Raw genomic sequence first — 17,281 nt, 5'->3', positions numbered from 1 at the left:
AAATTCAATAAAGACTTAAAAAGTGGTCCACATCAAAAATAAATTAATACATAAATAAATAATTTATCGATGCCTTCCTTCATTTAGCCAGTCATTCAACTAGTCAGATGGTCAAACACTTTCTTATTGAGTTTTTTCTAAATGACCAGCACTCCATTAGAGGTTGTAGTATAGTAACTTGGTGACAAGAGAGACAAAATCCTTGCAATGACAAAGCTTAATAAGATCTAAGTAAAAAAACCTGTGGCTAATATAAGTAAGAGGAATCCTGAAAGACAAAATAAAATATACAAAGGAGATATTCAAGTGTTCAAAGAAGCAAAATAATATATATGTATCCCCCAAAGTAGATAAGAATGAAGAAGATGTCATTCTTTAGAAATCTCACCTTCAGTGTAACCATATAATTGTTTTACTATATATCTAAAATACATATTGTCTAACAATTTAATTCTTTTTTAAAGGTAGGAGCATTCTGTATAAATTATGTCTAACTTGCTTGACTTAGTGAATGATGACCCTCTTTTAGAGCCAATACATTGTTCCTTAACCATATTCCACAATGCTGCACAGCATTTCACTATATGGCTATTACCACAATCTGTTTAATTATATCCTAACCATTGGATGTTTTGAGTGTCTCACTTTTTAATACACAGAATATTCGTTAGCATGTTTTTTTGCTAATGCATCTAGATAGAATCATTTTCTTGTTGTGGACTATTTTATTTTGGAAAACTCACCGTTTGTGATATTTATCTTTTATTTTTCCCCCCCTTAAGGTGTTATTAGAACAGCTTTGCCAAACATGGACAGGGAAGTCAAAGAACAATACCAAGTCCTCATCCAAGCCAAGGATATGGGCGGACAACTGGGAGGGTTAGCTGGAACGACAATAGTCAACATCACCCTAACAGATGTCAATGACAATCCACCTCGATTCCCAAAAAGTATGTTCTTTCCTGTTAAGTCGAAATCAGTGCAGCTTTTTAAAAAATGTCTTACATTTCATTGAATTTTACAGGAATTGTAATAATTTTCCAGACACTTTTTGTCTTTAGGAAGCAGAAGCTAAAAATGTCCTCAGAATTACATTTTTCCATTAGAATCATGCATAGTGTGATTTTAATAGAAAAAATATATAAATGAGTCAATAATTGTACGAATCATGTTACCAATTCTTATAAAAGTAAAATATTCACAATAGGTTGGGATCTTGTCTAATTTCTTACTAGTTGAAAAAGTAATATAAATATGAAAAGTACAATGTAATTTAAGATTTATGACATATATGCCACTGTACTATTTGTTGTATCATATAATTAGCATACAATTTTCTGCCTTCACTTTATCAATTATATGTGTTGAATCATTTCTGTATACTTCCCTGGAGATATCAGATGACATTGCAGTGATGCTATTTCTCTACTTTAGTTGTATTTTATTTTAGTTTTGCAGTAGGTGAAAATTGCTGCACTTTCTATGATAATAGAATAATTCACACCTATATCTTCTCTGTAACTCTATATTTCTTATTGAAAATGAATACTTCTCACTTGTGTTACATCCAGTTTTCTTTTGCACTATTACATTTAACGCCGATAAGTACCTGTTCGATTATGTACCTGGTACGTTTTCAAGGATCATGGTTCAGTGTTAGGATTTAGAATACAGAAACTGTTTCTTCCATTGCTTATATAAGTAATTTGATGAAGTCACTAGACACTCATTTGCATGAACAGCTTTTTTTTTTTTTTTAATTTATTTATTTATTTTTGGGTGTGTTGGGTCTTCATTTCTGTGCGAGGGCTTTCTCTAGTTGTGGCGAGCGGGGGCTACTCTTCATCGTGGTGCGCGGGCCTCTCGTTGTCGTGGCCTCTTTTATTGCGGAGCACAGGCTCCAGATGCGCAGGCTCAGTAGTTGTGGCGCACAGGCCTAGTTGCTCCGCGGCATGTGGGATCTTCCCAGACCAGGGCTCGAACTCGTGTCCCCTGCATTGGCAGGCAGATTCTCGACCACTGCGCCACCAGGGAAGCCCGCATGAACGGCTTTAAAAAACAAAATAAAGCACATCATTTTCTCCTTCTAACTCCAGGAGAATTTGAGTTTATCTACTAAAGTATAAAACAATGAGAATATTTAACTAAATGGATATTTTATTCCTTTAGCTGTGTGGTTTTCTGTATTTACTACTTTGTCATTTTTTTCTTAAAATTATCAACCTATATTTTCTTATGGAAATACCCTTACTTAGTGATCAGAAAGTCAGGGTACTGAACAAATGTTATAAAAGTGACAATTAGAAATCATCATACTTTAGCAACTGGGAGGTATATGACAAATGGCTAGTAAATAATAGGTTATGACTAATAACACAGAGTCCTAGAGCAACACTTTCCTTGCTTTCTATTCAGGGAAACAAAAAATATAAATAAATATTTCAAAGGAGAAAGAAATAATGCATTTGATTCTCTAGAATATGGCATTAATAAAGAACATGTTCCCACCACAAAAAGACTGATTTTTAACAATTTTACTGCTTATATGTGGCAATCTGTAATAGCTAATAGAAGAGACTAGTTTGAAAGATTGTTCTACTTTTACATAAAAGGTGACATTGTACATTTGAATTCTGTTTTGGATTTGTGCATAAAAAAAATATGTTCAGTTTAGAGTATAAGAAATAGCAGAGATCTTCCTAGGAGTGTCAGTATTCTTATTCACAAGGATGATAGTGAGGTTTTTCAGATGAAGAGTATAAAACTCAACCAGTGGAAGGAAACAACTTCTGGGTATGGATGAAGGGTAATTTGCAAAAGTTTGAACAGCCATCCAGACAAATAGGCTGGAGTGCAACAAAGAAATGAAAATATCTTAATGGGAGAGAAACTAGAGTATGGTTAGGGAACCAAGATGGCATGCTCAGGTCCCAGGGAGACAGGAAGATCAATTCCAGATCTTATCTAGTGAAAAGAATCTGTACAAAGCAGCAGGCTTGTTTGGAATTTATTTGAAGTTGAATCTGTGGATCTAAGCGTAACTAGATGAGACCCACTAGGAAAGATTATGGGGTTAAGGGCATTTGAACTTTTAGAGCATTTTCATGCTGTGTCACGAACTTTATCATTTTCGTATTTCCTTTCCTCAGAAACACTCTGAGATCTTTATTTTCCACATTTTACTGTTAAGAAAACTGAGACTTAGATTAACTTGCCCAAGATCAACAAAACTGGCAAAGGCTTTTCTTTGATTCTAAAGTTCGTTTCTTCTAGTCTAACATATGAAAATGAAAAGATATTCTTTTCTTTTACCTGCCACTCTGAAAGCATATATTTTAGACACGTCTGCAAAAATGTCATATGACATAGGCTGAATTGTCATCATAAACAGAAATGAGAGAGTAGAAGGAATATACCAAATAGATCACTGTGATCTAATTATTTTCTTCTTGTGTTACATGCATATTCGAACTATAGCCTGAAAGTATAATAGGTGAGAGATATTTTTGAATCATCAGAAAGAAGAGAGTTTTCACATTTTTCATGAATAAAAAATTAATCCTCTTGAAATCTTACATGCCTTTGTGTCAAGCCCTTTTTACTGTACTGTCATTTTGAATTATCTCCTTCAGAGGAAAAAGACAGAATACATTTATAAACAGAAAAGCCACCTCTTTAGAAGCCAGTGCTCTTTCTGCAGGAATATTTCTCACATGGATCAATTAAACTGAAAATATGAAATGACAAACTGAAATAATAACTTTTGAATGTAAAAGTCAAGAAAACAAATATTTCATACATAATATAGCTTAACAAGAGAATTTCCCACAGCTAGCTATATTTGTTCCTGTCTGTTAAGCAGTTATGCTGAAAAAAAAAGTCTTCCTTCAGATGAACTTCATGGAGCTACATTTTTTTCATTGCTTCAAAATGCACAAGATAATTTTTTTTTTTTTTTTTTTTTTTTTGCGGTACGCGGGCCTCTCACTGCGGAGCACAGGCTCTGGACGTGCAGGCTCAGCGGCCACGGCTCACCGGCCCAGCCGCTCCGTGGCATGTGGGATCTTCCCAGACCGGGGCACGAACCCGTGTCCTCTGCATCGGCAGGAGGACTGTCAACCGCTGCGCCACCAGGGAAGCCCCACAAGATAATTTCTTAAAATTTACTAATCATAATTCGTTTTGGCTTTGTGTGTGTACATATGCATGTGTGACATTGTTAAGCACCCATTTCCATCCATTTCCTTCTATAAATCTGTTAGAAATGAAAATAAAATGAAATGTCATGGCCATTTGTAGGCTGCAAGTGTAAATAGTTTGCTATTTTACTGTTGCAAAATAGATGGTTCCTGAGGCGTCAGAATTTCCTGCCAATTTCATTTGATGATGGTGACAATGATATTTACTAATAAGTTACCATGTGTCAAGCATTATGCAAAATGATTTGCATATATATTCCCATTTAGTTTTACAATGACTGTATAGTATTTTCTCAATTTTAGAAATAAAAGAACAAGAGTATATTATTAATACAAGTTAAGTAACTTGTCCAAGATCAAACAGCTCCTAGGTAGGAGAACCCAAGACCTAATCTTATGAAGGGACTGCAGAACTTTTTATCACTTTCCCTCTTAAAAGGCAATTTGCCTTTAATGCCTGTGTTTTGCCCCAAAAGTCCTACAGAGAGAACTGTTCACAAAGGAGGAAATGATGTTTCAGAAATAGAAATAATATCAGGCATGTTAAAAGAGCTCTACCTGCAGTCATATAAAAACAAAATATTTTCCTTGTAAAATCTTCTACATATAGTCGTATAGCTTCCATCTATGATAATCGAGGACATCCAGAGAGAATTTCCATCTGTCATAATAAGCTACAGCAAAATGCTGATGGTTTCCATTACTTGAATTTTAAATGACAAAACCATCTAACAAGCTGATCTAAATTATACATTATGAGATCAAATCAATTAAGTGATGTGGTTAATTCACATTAGGCAAAATACTTCTCTCACTTGTCTCTTCTGTGTAATAGTTTTGTAATGAATAAGAAAACAACTTAGGTGAAATAAAGCCCTTCATAGTTTACATAAAGAGGGATAATTTGTAGGAAACGTAAAGAAGTGTTTGCTTCTTCTTCCTTTCTTTTTCAATATAATAAGCATTTAAGAGAACTGTATGGTAAATGGATTCGAATGCAGAAAATAAGACACTAATATTTATTTTACGACAAATTCTTAGTCATAAATAAAATAGTATTTTAAAGTAAGTCTGTTTTTTGGGAATTCCCTGGCCCTCCAGTGGTTAGGACTTGGAGCTTTCACTGCTGTGGCCCAGGTTCAATCCCTGGTTGGGGAACTAAGAAGATCCAGCAAACCGACTGCAGAGTGAGGCCTAAATAAATAAATTAATTAATAAATAAACAAAATAAAGTAAGTCTGTTTTCATCAAATGCCTACCAGACGTGTTTATATTGACTGTTTCTAGTTATAGGACAATTGATTCAGTTATAAGTCAATAAAATACTATTTGTACAATAGTTATTTTCTAAAACATATAATTGTATCCAATATTATACCTAGAACCATGAACCCAGTTATACCCAGATGGGGCACAAAGTCTGGTTCCTCTTTGTTTACCATTTACCATCTTTATACCTGGAAAACTATAAGCTTTGATACTGAAATTTACTTGGTAGAACCATGTAATAAGTCATTCCAAATACAGAATTAAAGAGTAATTGAATTTTGACAGCTACTCAGATCCAGACTTAGAAAAGGTACCGTCACGTTCTGCCAGGTGTCCAAAGTTTGGTTGCCATGGGGATGACTGAGATTGGCTACTAAAGATACAAGTTCATGTGTTGTTTATTTTTAGATATAATATTTGTACATATTTATATTTTTATATTTATTTATGTATATATAATTTGAGGATTCAAAACTTTATATAGATTTATATATTTATTTACATAATATCATAGGAGAAAATTTTTCCTGGATTTTGAGTGCCCAAGATATGCCTGAATATGTAAATGTGTGTGTGCTGAGAAGCACTTCGGTTCTTTTCACAATCTTTCTGTGACTGTGAGGGAGTGAATTATGTACACATCTCTCCTCCCAACTTATCTGGAGACTCTGGCCAAGGACCTGCTTCCTACCCGCAGATCAGGTACAAATAACTGTTAACACCCTCAGCATGTTTCTAAACGATGCCTCTGAGGCAAAGGTGGAATTTCTGTTCTTATCACTGCCTCTAATATGCTATTTTAGGTGAAAGAATGAGAAAGAGAAGATGGTGGCAATTACTCTGAAAGAATACCAAAAGAGCCATGACTAAAATAATGGGTCTTATGTGAGCTCCACTACTATTTAAATGAAAATGACTACTTCAGCTTCACTCAAATATTTGAGGTTGGAAGGGTGGCATGGACCAACTGGTCTGCAAAGTTAACTGTATAGATCAAATGTAAGTTAAGGCTTTCCTTAATTGGAACTGGGTGTCGGTTTTAAATAGGAATACAAAATTAATATATGAAGGTGTTAATGATATAAATTCATATTTGTTTATGTTTCTCAAACTTAGTACTGGTGCCAATTTAACTCCAACTTTAATACACAGTTTAATTCCCATAATTAAATTGTATTTAAGTAATTTCAAACACATAACACTTTTCTAGCATTCTCTGACAATTTAACCTAGTCTGTGGCTTTTAGGTCAGTACCTCCCAAATATATGAATATGACAAAAAATTAGATAAGTTGATCTTTGATATTGTATGTATGTATGATATATGACAATTAGATATGCTCCTCATTTGGGCGGAAATGTTTAAAATGCATTAAAATCATAAATTTTAGGGGTTAAAAAATTATACAAAGCATTTATATTCAGACATCTTCCAATTCTCACATAGAATGTGGGCATGAGTCATATTTGATGACTCTTATTTCTAGTCCTGAAAAATAAGCCAAGACACATTATAAAACTGGCTTTTTACTAAGTGGAATAAAAACTTCAAGTTTAATTCCCAAATGGGCCTTTGTCTACTTCAATAAAAATAAATGAGAAATAACTATTTCCTGAAGATAAGGCATGCAAATGATAATCTGGGACTTATTCACCAGTGGCTCTCCCAGTGGTTCTCAAATTGTATTTGCCTTAGGAATTCCTTGGGATCCCATGTCCCAGTGATGGAAGTTCTGCTTCAATTGATGTAGCTTAGATCCAGAAATCTGAATTGTAGATAAGTGTTCCAGTAGATTGTGATATAGATAGTCTGCAGGGCACAATTTGAAAATCTGTGATGAAGGAGCAAGTGTTGATTCTCTGAGAAGGCTTTTTCATTATTCATTAATTAGAGGTAATGAGTTAATTATTTTGTATCTCATGAGAATTTTTTGATTCATGCAAAATTCTACCTCTTTGGGTGGAGACTGAGTATTAAAATGTAGTCATTTTAAACTAAGTATTTTGAAAGTTTATTTTTTTTAACATATTAAGCACTCATATAGAGTTGTATGTCTTGTTTAAAAGTTTTCCAAAGAGATTACGGATGTCAGATACTGATGCTTTAAGGCTGAACTCAAACTAGATCAAAGTGAATACAATTTGAAGGCAAGCTCAGTGAAAAACTTTGCACTCCCAGTTCTCCAATGAGAAGGGATTAGTGAGTTTCACTAGACTCTATGTGGGCAGAAGTAAGCAAATGAAAAATAACAGAAATAGAATGTTTAAATAATTTTTCATTGCTATAATTCTCATTATTCATATCATATTGTGCTTTGCTAATGAGTATATGAGACCTTTTAAAATAGTGCTGACACTTTTTGATTACTTATTTCGTTCTGTTTCCCATGTGGCAAAGTATAAAAGATTGTAGCCTGGTTGCTCCATTGCCCCATTAGCAGACTCTCAGAAGAATTATGCTTATGAGCTGGATGGCTAGCAACCTTCTTGAGGTGGCAATTATAATCATAATACTATTTTAAACAATTTTATCCAGAGTAAAGGATATAGGCTATGATTGTTAATATCATTTCCCCAGTTTTCTTAAAATGCTTAAGTTTATTTTATTATTATTTCAGTCTTTGAAAATCACATTATAGTCAATTAAAAATTTCTGCCACACAAATGGGACCTAATGAAACTTAAAAACTTTTGCACATCAAAGGAAACCATAAACAAGACAAAAAGACGACCCTCAGAATGGGAGAAAATATTTGCAAATGAAACAACTGACAAAGGATTAATCTCTAAAATATACAAGCAGCTCAGGCAGCTCAATATCAAAAAAACAATCCAATGCAAAAATGCGCAGAAAACCTAAATAGACATTTCTCCAAAGAAGATATACAGATTGCCAACAAACACATGGAAGAATTCTCAACATCATTAATCATTAAAGAAACGCAAATCAGAACTACAATGAGATATCATCTCACGCCGGTCAGAATGGCCATCATCAAAAAATCTACAAATGATAAATGCTGGAGAGGATGTGGAGAAAAGGGAACCCTCTTGCACTGTTGGTGGGAATGTGAATTGATACAGCCACTATGGAGAACAGTATGAAGGTTCCTTAAAAAATTAAAAATAGAACTACCATACCACCCAGCAATCCCACTACTGGACATATACCCTGAGAAAACCATAATTCAAAAAGAGTCATGTACCACAATTCATTGCAGCTCTATTTACAATAGCCAAGACATGAAAGCAACCTAAGTGTCCATCAACAGATGAATGGATAAAGAAGATGTGGCACATATATACAATGGAATATTACTCAGCCATAAAAAGAAATGAAATTGAGTTATTTGTAGTGAGGTGGATGGACTTAGAGACTGTCATACAGAGTGAAGTAAGTCAGGAAGAGAAAAACAAATACCGTATGCTAACACATATATATGGAATCTAAGGGAAAAAAAAAAAAAGGTCATGAAGAACCTAGGGGCAGGACGGGAATAAAGACACAGACCTACTAGAGAATGGACTTGAGGATATGGGGAGGGTGAAGTGTAAGCTGGGGAAAAGTGAGAGAGTGGCATGGACATATATACACTACCAAATGTAAAATAGCTAGCTAGTGGGAAGCAGCTGCACAGCACAGGGAGATCAGTTCAGTGCTTTGTGACCACCTAGAGGGGTGGGATAGGGAGTGTGGGAGGGAGGGAGATGCAAGATTGAAGAGATATGGGGATACATGTATATGTATAACTGATTCACTTTGTTATAAAGCAGAAACTAACACACCATTGTAAAGCAATTATACTCCAATAAAGATGTTAAAAAAAATTCCTGCCACTTTTATACAATCAAGTATATGTATTTATTGATACTTGTTCTTGATTCTTAAGAGATATGAATTGAATAATACTATCTTTACTTTTCTCAGTCAACAGTGCACTCTATAAGACAAATATCTATATGTTTAAATATATTACAACCACAGTAAAATTCCATAATAGGAATATGATCAGAATAATTATTGACATAAATAGGATACAGTTATTAGATCTAGCTGGGATTATTAGGAAATATGAAGGATATGGCATTTAAGAAGAAATGTATAGTAAGAATTTAACAGACTGAAAGAGAGAGGGTTGGTTGCAGAGTGCCGTAATCCTGAATTATACACACGTATTTATGTATGTATGTGTGTGCTTTTGAGTAGAGAGGCAATATCATAAATCAATATGTTTAAAAAGTAACTTTGTTAAGTTGGTAAACACTGAAGTAGAGAGAAGATGTGGCACAAACCCAGGGCAGTTGTTTGGAACAAATAAACAGAGCCAGAATTGAGAAATACACAGCAGCAGAATGGAAAGGACTTTGTGATCTATTGGATTCAGAGATAAGTAAGATAAAGAGCATGTGAAGAAATTATTTAAGTAGGAGATGGTTTTTCTGTTGATATGCTGAAATTTGAATGGAAATGAGCAAACGATGGCTGAAAATATAGGAAGCCTCAAAGAGAAGTCAGAGTCAAAAAAACATTTCCGAGAGACATTTAATGATAGAAGTGACAAATGAAACTTGAGGCATGGATGAAATTAATCAGATTAAAGAGGGCATAATTCTTTAATTTTGAATGTAAGAAAATCCAGGAGGGGGGAATGAACAAAAGTATAAGGAGAACCTTAAAAATCACTACCTCAAACCTTTAATACATATATTTCTGACAATGATGTATATTTTTAACCACAGTTGTGAAGGTATCCTAAATTCTCATTTATGTCACATGGTTTAAATCTATTTCATATTTGCCTTATTATTGGTCTTAGCATTTATATAGGCAAAGAAACTGGACTTATACCGTATTTATGAGAGTTAAACATGATATAAATAATACTAAAACCATGGAAACAAAATATTTAACAAAATAGATATCTATTTTATTAACAGATATTGGGCACAATAAACTATATCCTTTAATGAATAATGTTTCATGGATTGCTAGTTTTATAGAAAAGTAAATGCAAAAATGTCTATATCATTTTTTTGTATGTATAACGGGGATTTAAAAAAATCTCTTCCCTCCAGCAGCTCTGTGTATAATGGACAATTATACTATGTGAAGTAAAATGAATGATAGACTTATGCACACAATGATATACAAATGTGTAAGATGGGCACCAAATCATTACAGAACAGATCTGAGAGGGTGTAGAAGGAATTAATATCAGAATTGATTTCTGAAACCTCTAAGAAGAGTTTGCCAGTGGAACAGCAAATGTATACCAAAATATTTTAGACCATTGAAAAAACATAATGTATTATTTAAAGAATCGTGAAAAAATGGAAGTGCAAAAACAAGAAAAAATTTCATCAGAAAATGACTTAAAGTTGTCCTTGAAAGAATGAAGAATAGAACTTATGTAAAGGGGGTTGAGGAGCAGTGGGAAAATGAAACATTTTAGGCATAAGCAACAAAATAGGGAAGAGATACGTCATGTTCAATAATAAAATACAGTCAATTAAAGAAAATTTAAACCATTGTATATATACATTAATGCATTAACAAATGATGAATATTTAGAAATAAAATCTGTAGATCAATGAATTTGGTGCTATTGAAAAAATTAATTTTGGTTAAGTTTATTTTCTAGACTAGTCTCACAATGTTTCAAAAAATCTGTGAAAAATCAAACTTTTGGTGAAATAAGTATTCCCAGGGGAATTTGATTTTCAAACATTTTTCAGGCCTAGTTTGTAAGATGTTGAATATATTTATAATTTATAATAAAACCTCAGGTGTGGCCCATTTTTGTGAAATTATTGGGCAATATCAATGAGAATTATCCATCTACTATGTTTTGTTAGGTGGGTCAGAAATTACATAGACAAGGACAAAAGAAAGGTTTACATGATTAATGGAGGTTTTAAGGGAATATTAAATGTACTCCATAAAATGAATGTACAACCAAAGGTTATTGATGCACTTGAAACATTGTGCACTCTTGCCAAGATCTACATCATGTTTACTATGTAATGGAAGTAGTGGTTATATAAATCACATATATTAAAAATACATATTTTTGAGAATCAAGAACACTTTTTATTCTGACAATCATTAAGTAATATAAATGTGTTTTTGTTTCATAGTTCATTTGGAATTGGTTTGGTTGGAATTTTCAATACTGGCAAGTGAATGATGAGACAGGGAAAGCCTGTCGAGCCACCCATTTCCAAACTGAAGCCCCATCTGCACTGGCCCAGTTTGGCTTGAGGGTGGACTGGCAGACAGGAGAAGTCTTAATTTTGCATATGGATCAAAATTAATATGATATACTGGAAATTTCTGATTTCCAGATTTAGACTTTGGTAATTAAAGTCAACATAAGACTACTATTTGAAGATGAGCAAAGAAGGCAAAGCGTACTGGCAATGAAGAAAGTCTAAAGGAACAGTGGGAGACAAAGGAAAAAAAAAAAGGTTTTTATTACATCTTGCATGTTGTACTTTTTTAGACTAATGGTAACATGATGTGGGATGGTCTAAAAGTTCAGGAAGCTGAGCTATCCCCTCTATGATATTATTTTTTTTCTGTGAAATATGAGACAAGGTCATATGAGATATGGTTTTTGCTTTTATTACCTTTTTATTTTCCATAGATAAGGCAAGACCATTTTGTGTGCTATTATACTTGCTTAAGTAATTAAAACACTAAAATATTTATAAAGCAACATTTTAATTCTCTGTAATTAGATGGTAAATCACACACACACACACACACACACACACATATATATACACAAGATCACTATTTGAATAATTTAATGTCTGACTTCAATCACTGAATCAACAGTTTTATAGTAATATGCATAATTTTCTAAATTTTATTTATTTATTTGTTTTTGTTTATGGTTTTTATTTACTTATTTTTTTGTTTTTTAAAAGTGTACAATTCGGTGCTTTTTACTATACACAAAAAGTTGTGCAACCATCTCTACTATCTAATTCTAGAATATTTTTATCATTCCAAAAAGAAACCACACACCCATAAGCAGTTATTCCCCAGTTCCTCTCAATTGCATCCTCCACTCCTATGCATAATTTTATCTACTTTCTGTCTCTGTAGATTTGCCTATCTGTACACTCCATAAAATGGAGTAATACAATATGTAATCTTTTATAACTAGCTTGTTTAACTTAGCACAGTATCTTTAAAGGTTAATCCATTTTGTAGCATGTATCAAAAAATAGTTCACTTTTATAAATTGACATATATTTGACATACAATATTATGTTAATTTCAGGTCTACAGCGTAGTGATTTGACATTTAAATTCATCACTAAAAGATCACTACAGTAAATCTATTGACCATCTATCCTCATACAAAGCCATGACAGTACCATTGATGATATTCCCTACTCTGTACAATATGACACTGTGATTATTTATTTTATAACTGGAAGTATACACCTCCGAATTCCCTTCACCTATTTCGCCCATCCCCACCAACTTCTTCCCCTCTGGAAACCACCCATTGTTTGTTCTCTGTATCTATTAGTCTGTTTTTGTTTTGTTTTATTTTTCTATTTTGTTTTTTTAAATACCAAATATAAGTGAGATCATATGATATTTGTCTTTTTCTGTCTGGCTAATTTTACTTAGTATAATATCCTCTAGATCCATCCATGTTGTAGCAAATGGCAGGATTTCATTCTTTTTATGGCTGAGTAATAGTCCATTGTATATATGTACCAATCTTCTTTATCCATTCATCTCTTGATGTTCATTTACGTTACTTTAATTTCTTGGCTATTGTAATGAATGTTGCAATTAACTTATGGTGCATATATCTTTTTGAATTAGTGTTTTTGTTTTCTTTGGGTATATATCCAGAATTGAAATTGCTGTGTCATCAACACTTCTTTTTTGGCTTTTTGATGATAACCATTCAGACAGGTGTGGGACAATATTTCATGGTATTGATATTTATTTCCCTAATGATTAGTGTTGTTGAGCATCTTTTCACATGCTTGTTGGTCATCTGTACTTCTTTGGAAAAAAATGTCTTTTCAGGTCTTATGCCTATTATTCAACTGTTTTTTTTTTTTTTTTTAGTTTATGAGTTCTTCAAGTATTTTGGGTATTAACCCTTTACTGGATATATCATTTGGAAATATCTTCAATTCAGAAGTGTGTTTTTTAAATTTTTTAATAGTCTCATCTGCTTATTTTTGTTTCCCTTGCTGGAGGAGACAGATCCAAAGAAATATTGCTAAGATAGATTTCAAAGAGCACACCACCTATGTTTTCCTCTAGTAATTTTGTGGTTTCAGGTCTTAAATTTAAGTCTTTAATCCATTTTGAGTCTATTTTTGTATATCATGTGAGAAAGTGGTCCAGTTTCATTATTTTTCATGTACCTGTCTGGTTTTCCCAGCACCATTTATTGAAGAGGAGATCTTTTCCCCACTGGATATTCTTGCCTCCTTTGTTGTAGATTAATTTGCCATAAGTGCATGGGTTTATTTCTGGGGGGGTCTCTATTCTGTTCCATTGATCTACTGATCTAACAGTACCATTGACCTAACAGTACCATACTGTTTTCATTACTGTAGCTTTGTAGTAAAGTTTGAAATCCATGAGCATGATACTTCCAGCTTTGTTCTTCTTTCTCAAGATTTCTTTTGCTATTAGTGGTCTTTTGTGGTTCCATACAAATTTTAGGATTATTTGTTCCAGTACTGTGAAAAATGCTATTTGTATTTTAATAAGATTACATTAAATCTGTAGATTGCCTTGGGTAGAATATTTAACAATATTAATTCTTCTAATCCATGAGCATGGTATACCTTTCCATTTGTTTGTAAGTTTTCAATTTCTTTTATCAATATCTTTTAGTTTTCAGAGTACAGGTTTTCACCTCCTTGGTTATACTTATTTCTAGGTATTTTATTCTTTTTGATTGAATTGTACAGAGGATTGTTTTCTTAATTTTTCTTCCAACAGTTATTATTAGTGTGTAGAAATGCAACAAATTTCTGTAAATTAATTTGGGATCCTACATCTTTACTGAATTCATTTATTAGTTCTAATAGTTCTCTTTCTTTTTTGGTGGAGTCTTCAGTATTTTCTATGTATAAGATTATGTCATCTGAAAAGAATAATAGTTTTATGTCTTCCTTTCTAATTTGGGTTTCTTTTACTTATTTTTCTTCTCAGATTGCTGTGACTAGGACTTCCAATACTCTGTTGAAGTGTCTAGCTAGAGGTTTATAAATTTTATCTATCTTTTCAAAGAACTAAATTTTAGTTTCATTGATCTTTTCTATTTTTTTTTAGCCTCTATTTCCTTTATTTCTTCTTGGCTCTGTGCTATTTTCTTCTTACTAGTAACTTTAAGTTTTGCTTATTCTTCTTTTTCTCATTCCTTTCAGTGTAAAGTTAGATTGGTTAATTGAGATTTTTCTCGTTTTCTGAGGTAGGCCTATATTATCATAATCTTCCCACTTAGAACTGCTTCTGCTGTTTCACATAGGTTTTGGAATGCTGTGTTTCCATTTTCAAGCTCTGTGGTTGTAATTTCCCTCCTGTTTGCCAGTTATCATCCTGGGGGTGTGGGTCTTGAGTATAAACCATCTCCTCCCCTTCTACCCATCTTGTCGTGGTCCCTTCTTTAGTTGCAGAAAATCTTTTCTGTAAAACTTTAGGTTGTTGTCAGAGATAGTTGCTCTGTAAGTAGTTGTAATTTTGGTGTGCCCAAACAATGAGATGAGTTTAAGTCCTTTGTACTCTGCCATCTTGATTCTCCTCTCTATTTTCTAAAATTGAAATGTATATGTAATATTTCAAGTAATCACCTCCTTAAGTGGCCTCAAGTATATGCTTTCAAGTTCTTAAAAATGTTTAACATTCTTATCAATTTGAAATAATTTCTATTTAGGTGTAATTACCTCCAGCTTAGTTATTTGTTACGTATAGATACGTTTTATGTGCAGCTGAACATCGACTTCTTATGTATTGTTTTTCAATAACTTTAGATTAGTTATTATTATAAGTATAAAATAAAATGTATTTCAAAAGAGAATTTGTAATGGATTATTCCATCTTCTTTTTATTTTATATTCTTATGGCTGAATGTTATCACAGTACTGTATAATTCATTCATTCATTTAATGTATTTATTCAGGTCCTATAATCTTTATTTCCGATTAAACTGTAACATATTAATTTGTATTTTGTTAAGTAAATATATATCTTTTGGTATTTTCATCAATACTTGGAAATTTTCTCAAAGAAAAAGGAAGGGAAATATATATCCTTTGTTCTTAGGTATTAATGAATGTGCACACATGCACACACACACGCAGTGCAAGTTCTAATAATCAAAGTATAAGTTTTTGAGTAGCATTAGTTACTTAGAGGATGCCACTTAGCCTATAATTAAGTAACAGATACTTTTACCTTTGGAATTAACAGGGCACATTATCTGTAAGAAGCTAGAGAATTTGATCACTATAATTCTACTGTAGTTCACTACATGCAGTTTTCTCCTTTTCTATAGGAACATGGTTATTTTTGTTAAGCCTAGCATGCATATTTGATCACTATGTAAGTTTATATTCTTATTGACTCTGTGAATAATTTCTTGTCACCTGTCTTCTATCTTAATGTGTGTTGTAGAGGTAGTGCCATTAAGATATTTCATATGTGTCAAAAGTAGGATGTCCAGAAAATGACAGCAATGTATTTAGATAGTACATCATAAGCAACCCAACTTTGGCACAGGTGAAGATTTACTTCAGTTTTGAATTAATCTTAATGACCCTAGCTTTAATGCTGTTGAGTTTCTAGAAGTGATAAAATGTCAATTCATTGGAAATAAAGTGACAGAACCTAAACAATCTGACAAGACTAGTGCATAGTTTCTCTGACTTGTTCCATGTTCTGTAGACTTTATTACCAACTACAATGTTCTACTGAGAAATGCTTGTCTTAATGAATGCATCTTCCACCTTACTACAATGTATACCTGTTATGCAAAGAATAGAAAATTCAGTGCTCTCTATGTGTTTGCTTTATGTACACTAAAACCCCAATGTAGAAAACAGATGTATGTAGAAAACACTGTTTTACTCCTATTATATCTTAATTTTAATAGGGCATGTTAGTGGAATGCTATTAAGTCCATATTTTTAGGACAAGACTAATATTTCAATTTAATGACAAGTTTTCCAATGCTGTTAGATAATTATGAATTTTGCAGGCAAGCTATATGCTGACAACTTTTTCTAAAACTGCTATTTAACTTATATTGATAGAGGATTGCAAAGTATGGCTGTCTTCACATTTATTGTTAATAGCCTCATAAAATGTTCTTTTATAAACCATAAGAGTCATATCTCAGCCTAAAGTCTTGAAAAGGCATATAGTCTTTCATCTATACTCTGTATTATCTGACGTCCTTTAGCTAACCTCTAAGAGTTTAAATTTTCTCTGACATTGAAAAGTCTCAGTTCTGGCTAAACTCTTCACCTTCACTAACCATAAGCCTAAGTGATGATACCAGACTAGATTATTTCCCTTGATTTTTTGATTCTATTATTTTTACTTTTAAATGTTCAAATGAAAAGCAAACTCATAAACCTAACCTGTAACCTAAAGTTGCTCCCCCCAAATAGCTTGGATAAAGTAAGCAGAAATTTTCCAAGCTTTTAAGTTAGAGGCCCATATTTTCCTAAAGATTCCATTCAACCCTCCCCTTTCCCCAGTGATTCAACACAATCACCATCATGCACTGCTTGGCCATGTTTTTAACTTGAAATCC

At 32.8% G+C, this 17,281-nt stretch overlaps 1 protein-coding gene across 8 annotated transcripts in view; it reads left to right on the top strand.

The window, feature by feature from the left end:
* The window catches only part of CDH12 (cadherin 12), a 1,002,553-nt gene that overhangs the window by 921,418 nt on the left and 63,854 nt on the right, over positions 1-17,281 (top strand). For 7 of the 8 annotated variants that reach the window (XM_067030820.1, XM_067030821.1, XM_067030824.1 and 4 more), the window contains one exon: positions 783-950. The exons of the other annotated variant lie outside the window; for it this stretch is intronic. In XM_067030820.1, the coding sequence (XP_066886921.1) occupies positions 783-950 (168 nt within the window). The remainder of the gene's footprint in view (positions 1-782; positions 951-17,281) is intronic. 8 annotated transcript variants of the gene reach the window in all.

The sequence above is a fragment of the Kogia breviceps genome, chromosome 4, assembly GCF_026419965.1.
Source record: "Kogia breviceps isolate mKogBre1 chromosome 4, mKogBre1 haplotype 1, whole genome shotgun sequence".
NCBI lineage: Eukaryota > Metazoa > Chordata > Mammalia > Artiodactyla > Physeteridae > Kogia > Kogia breviceps.
Note: the sequence above shows the minus strand (reverse complement) of the source record. Positions and strands in the feature narration are given on the sequence as shown.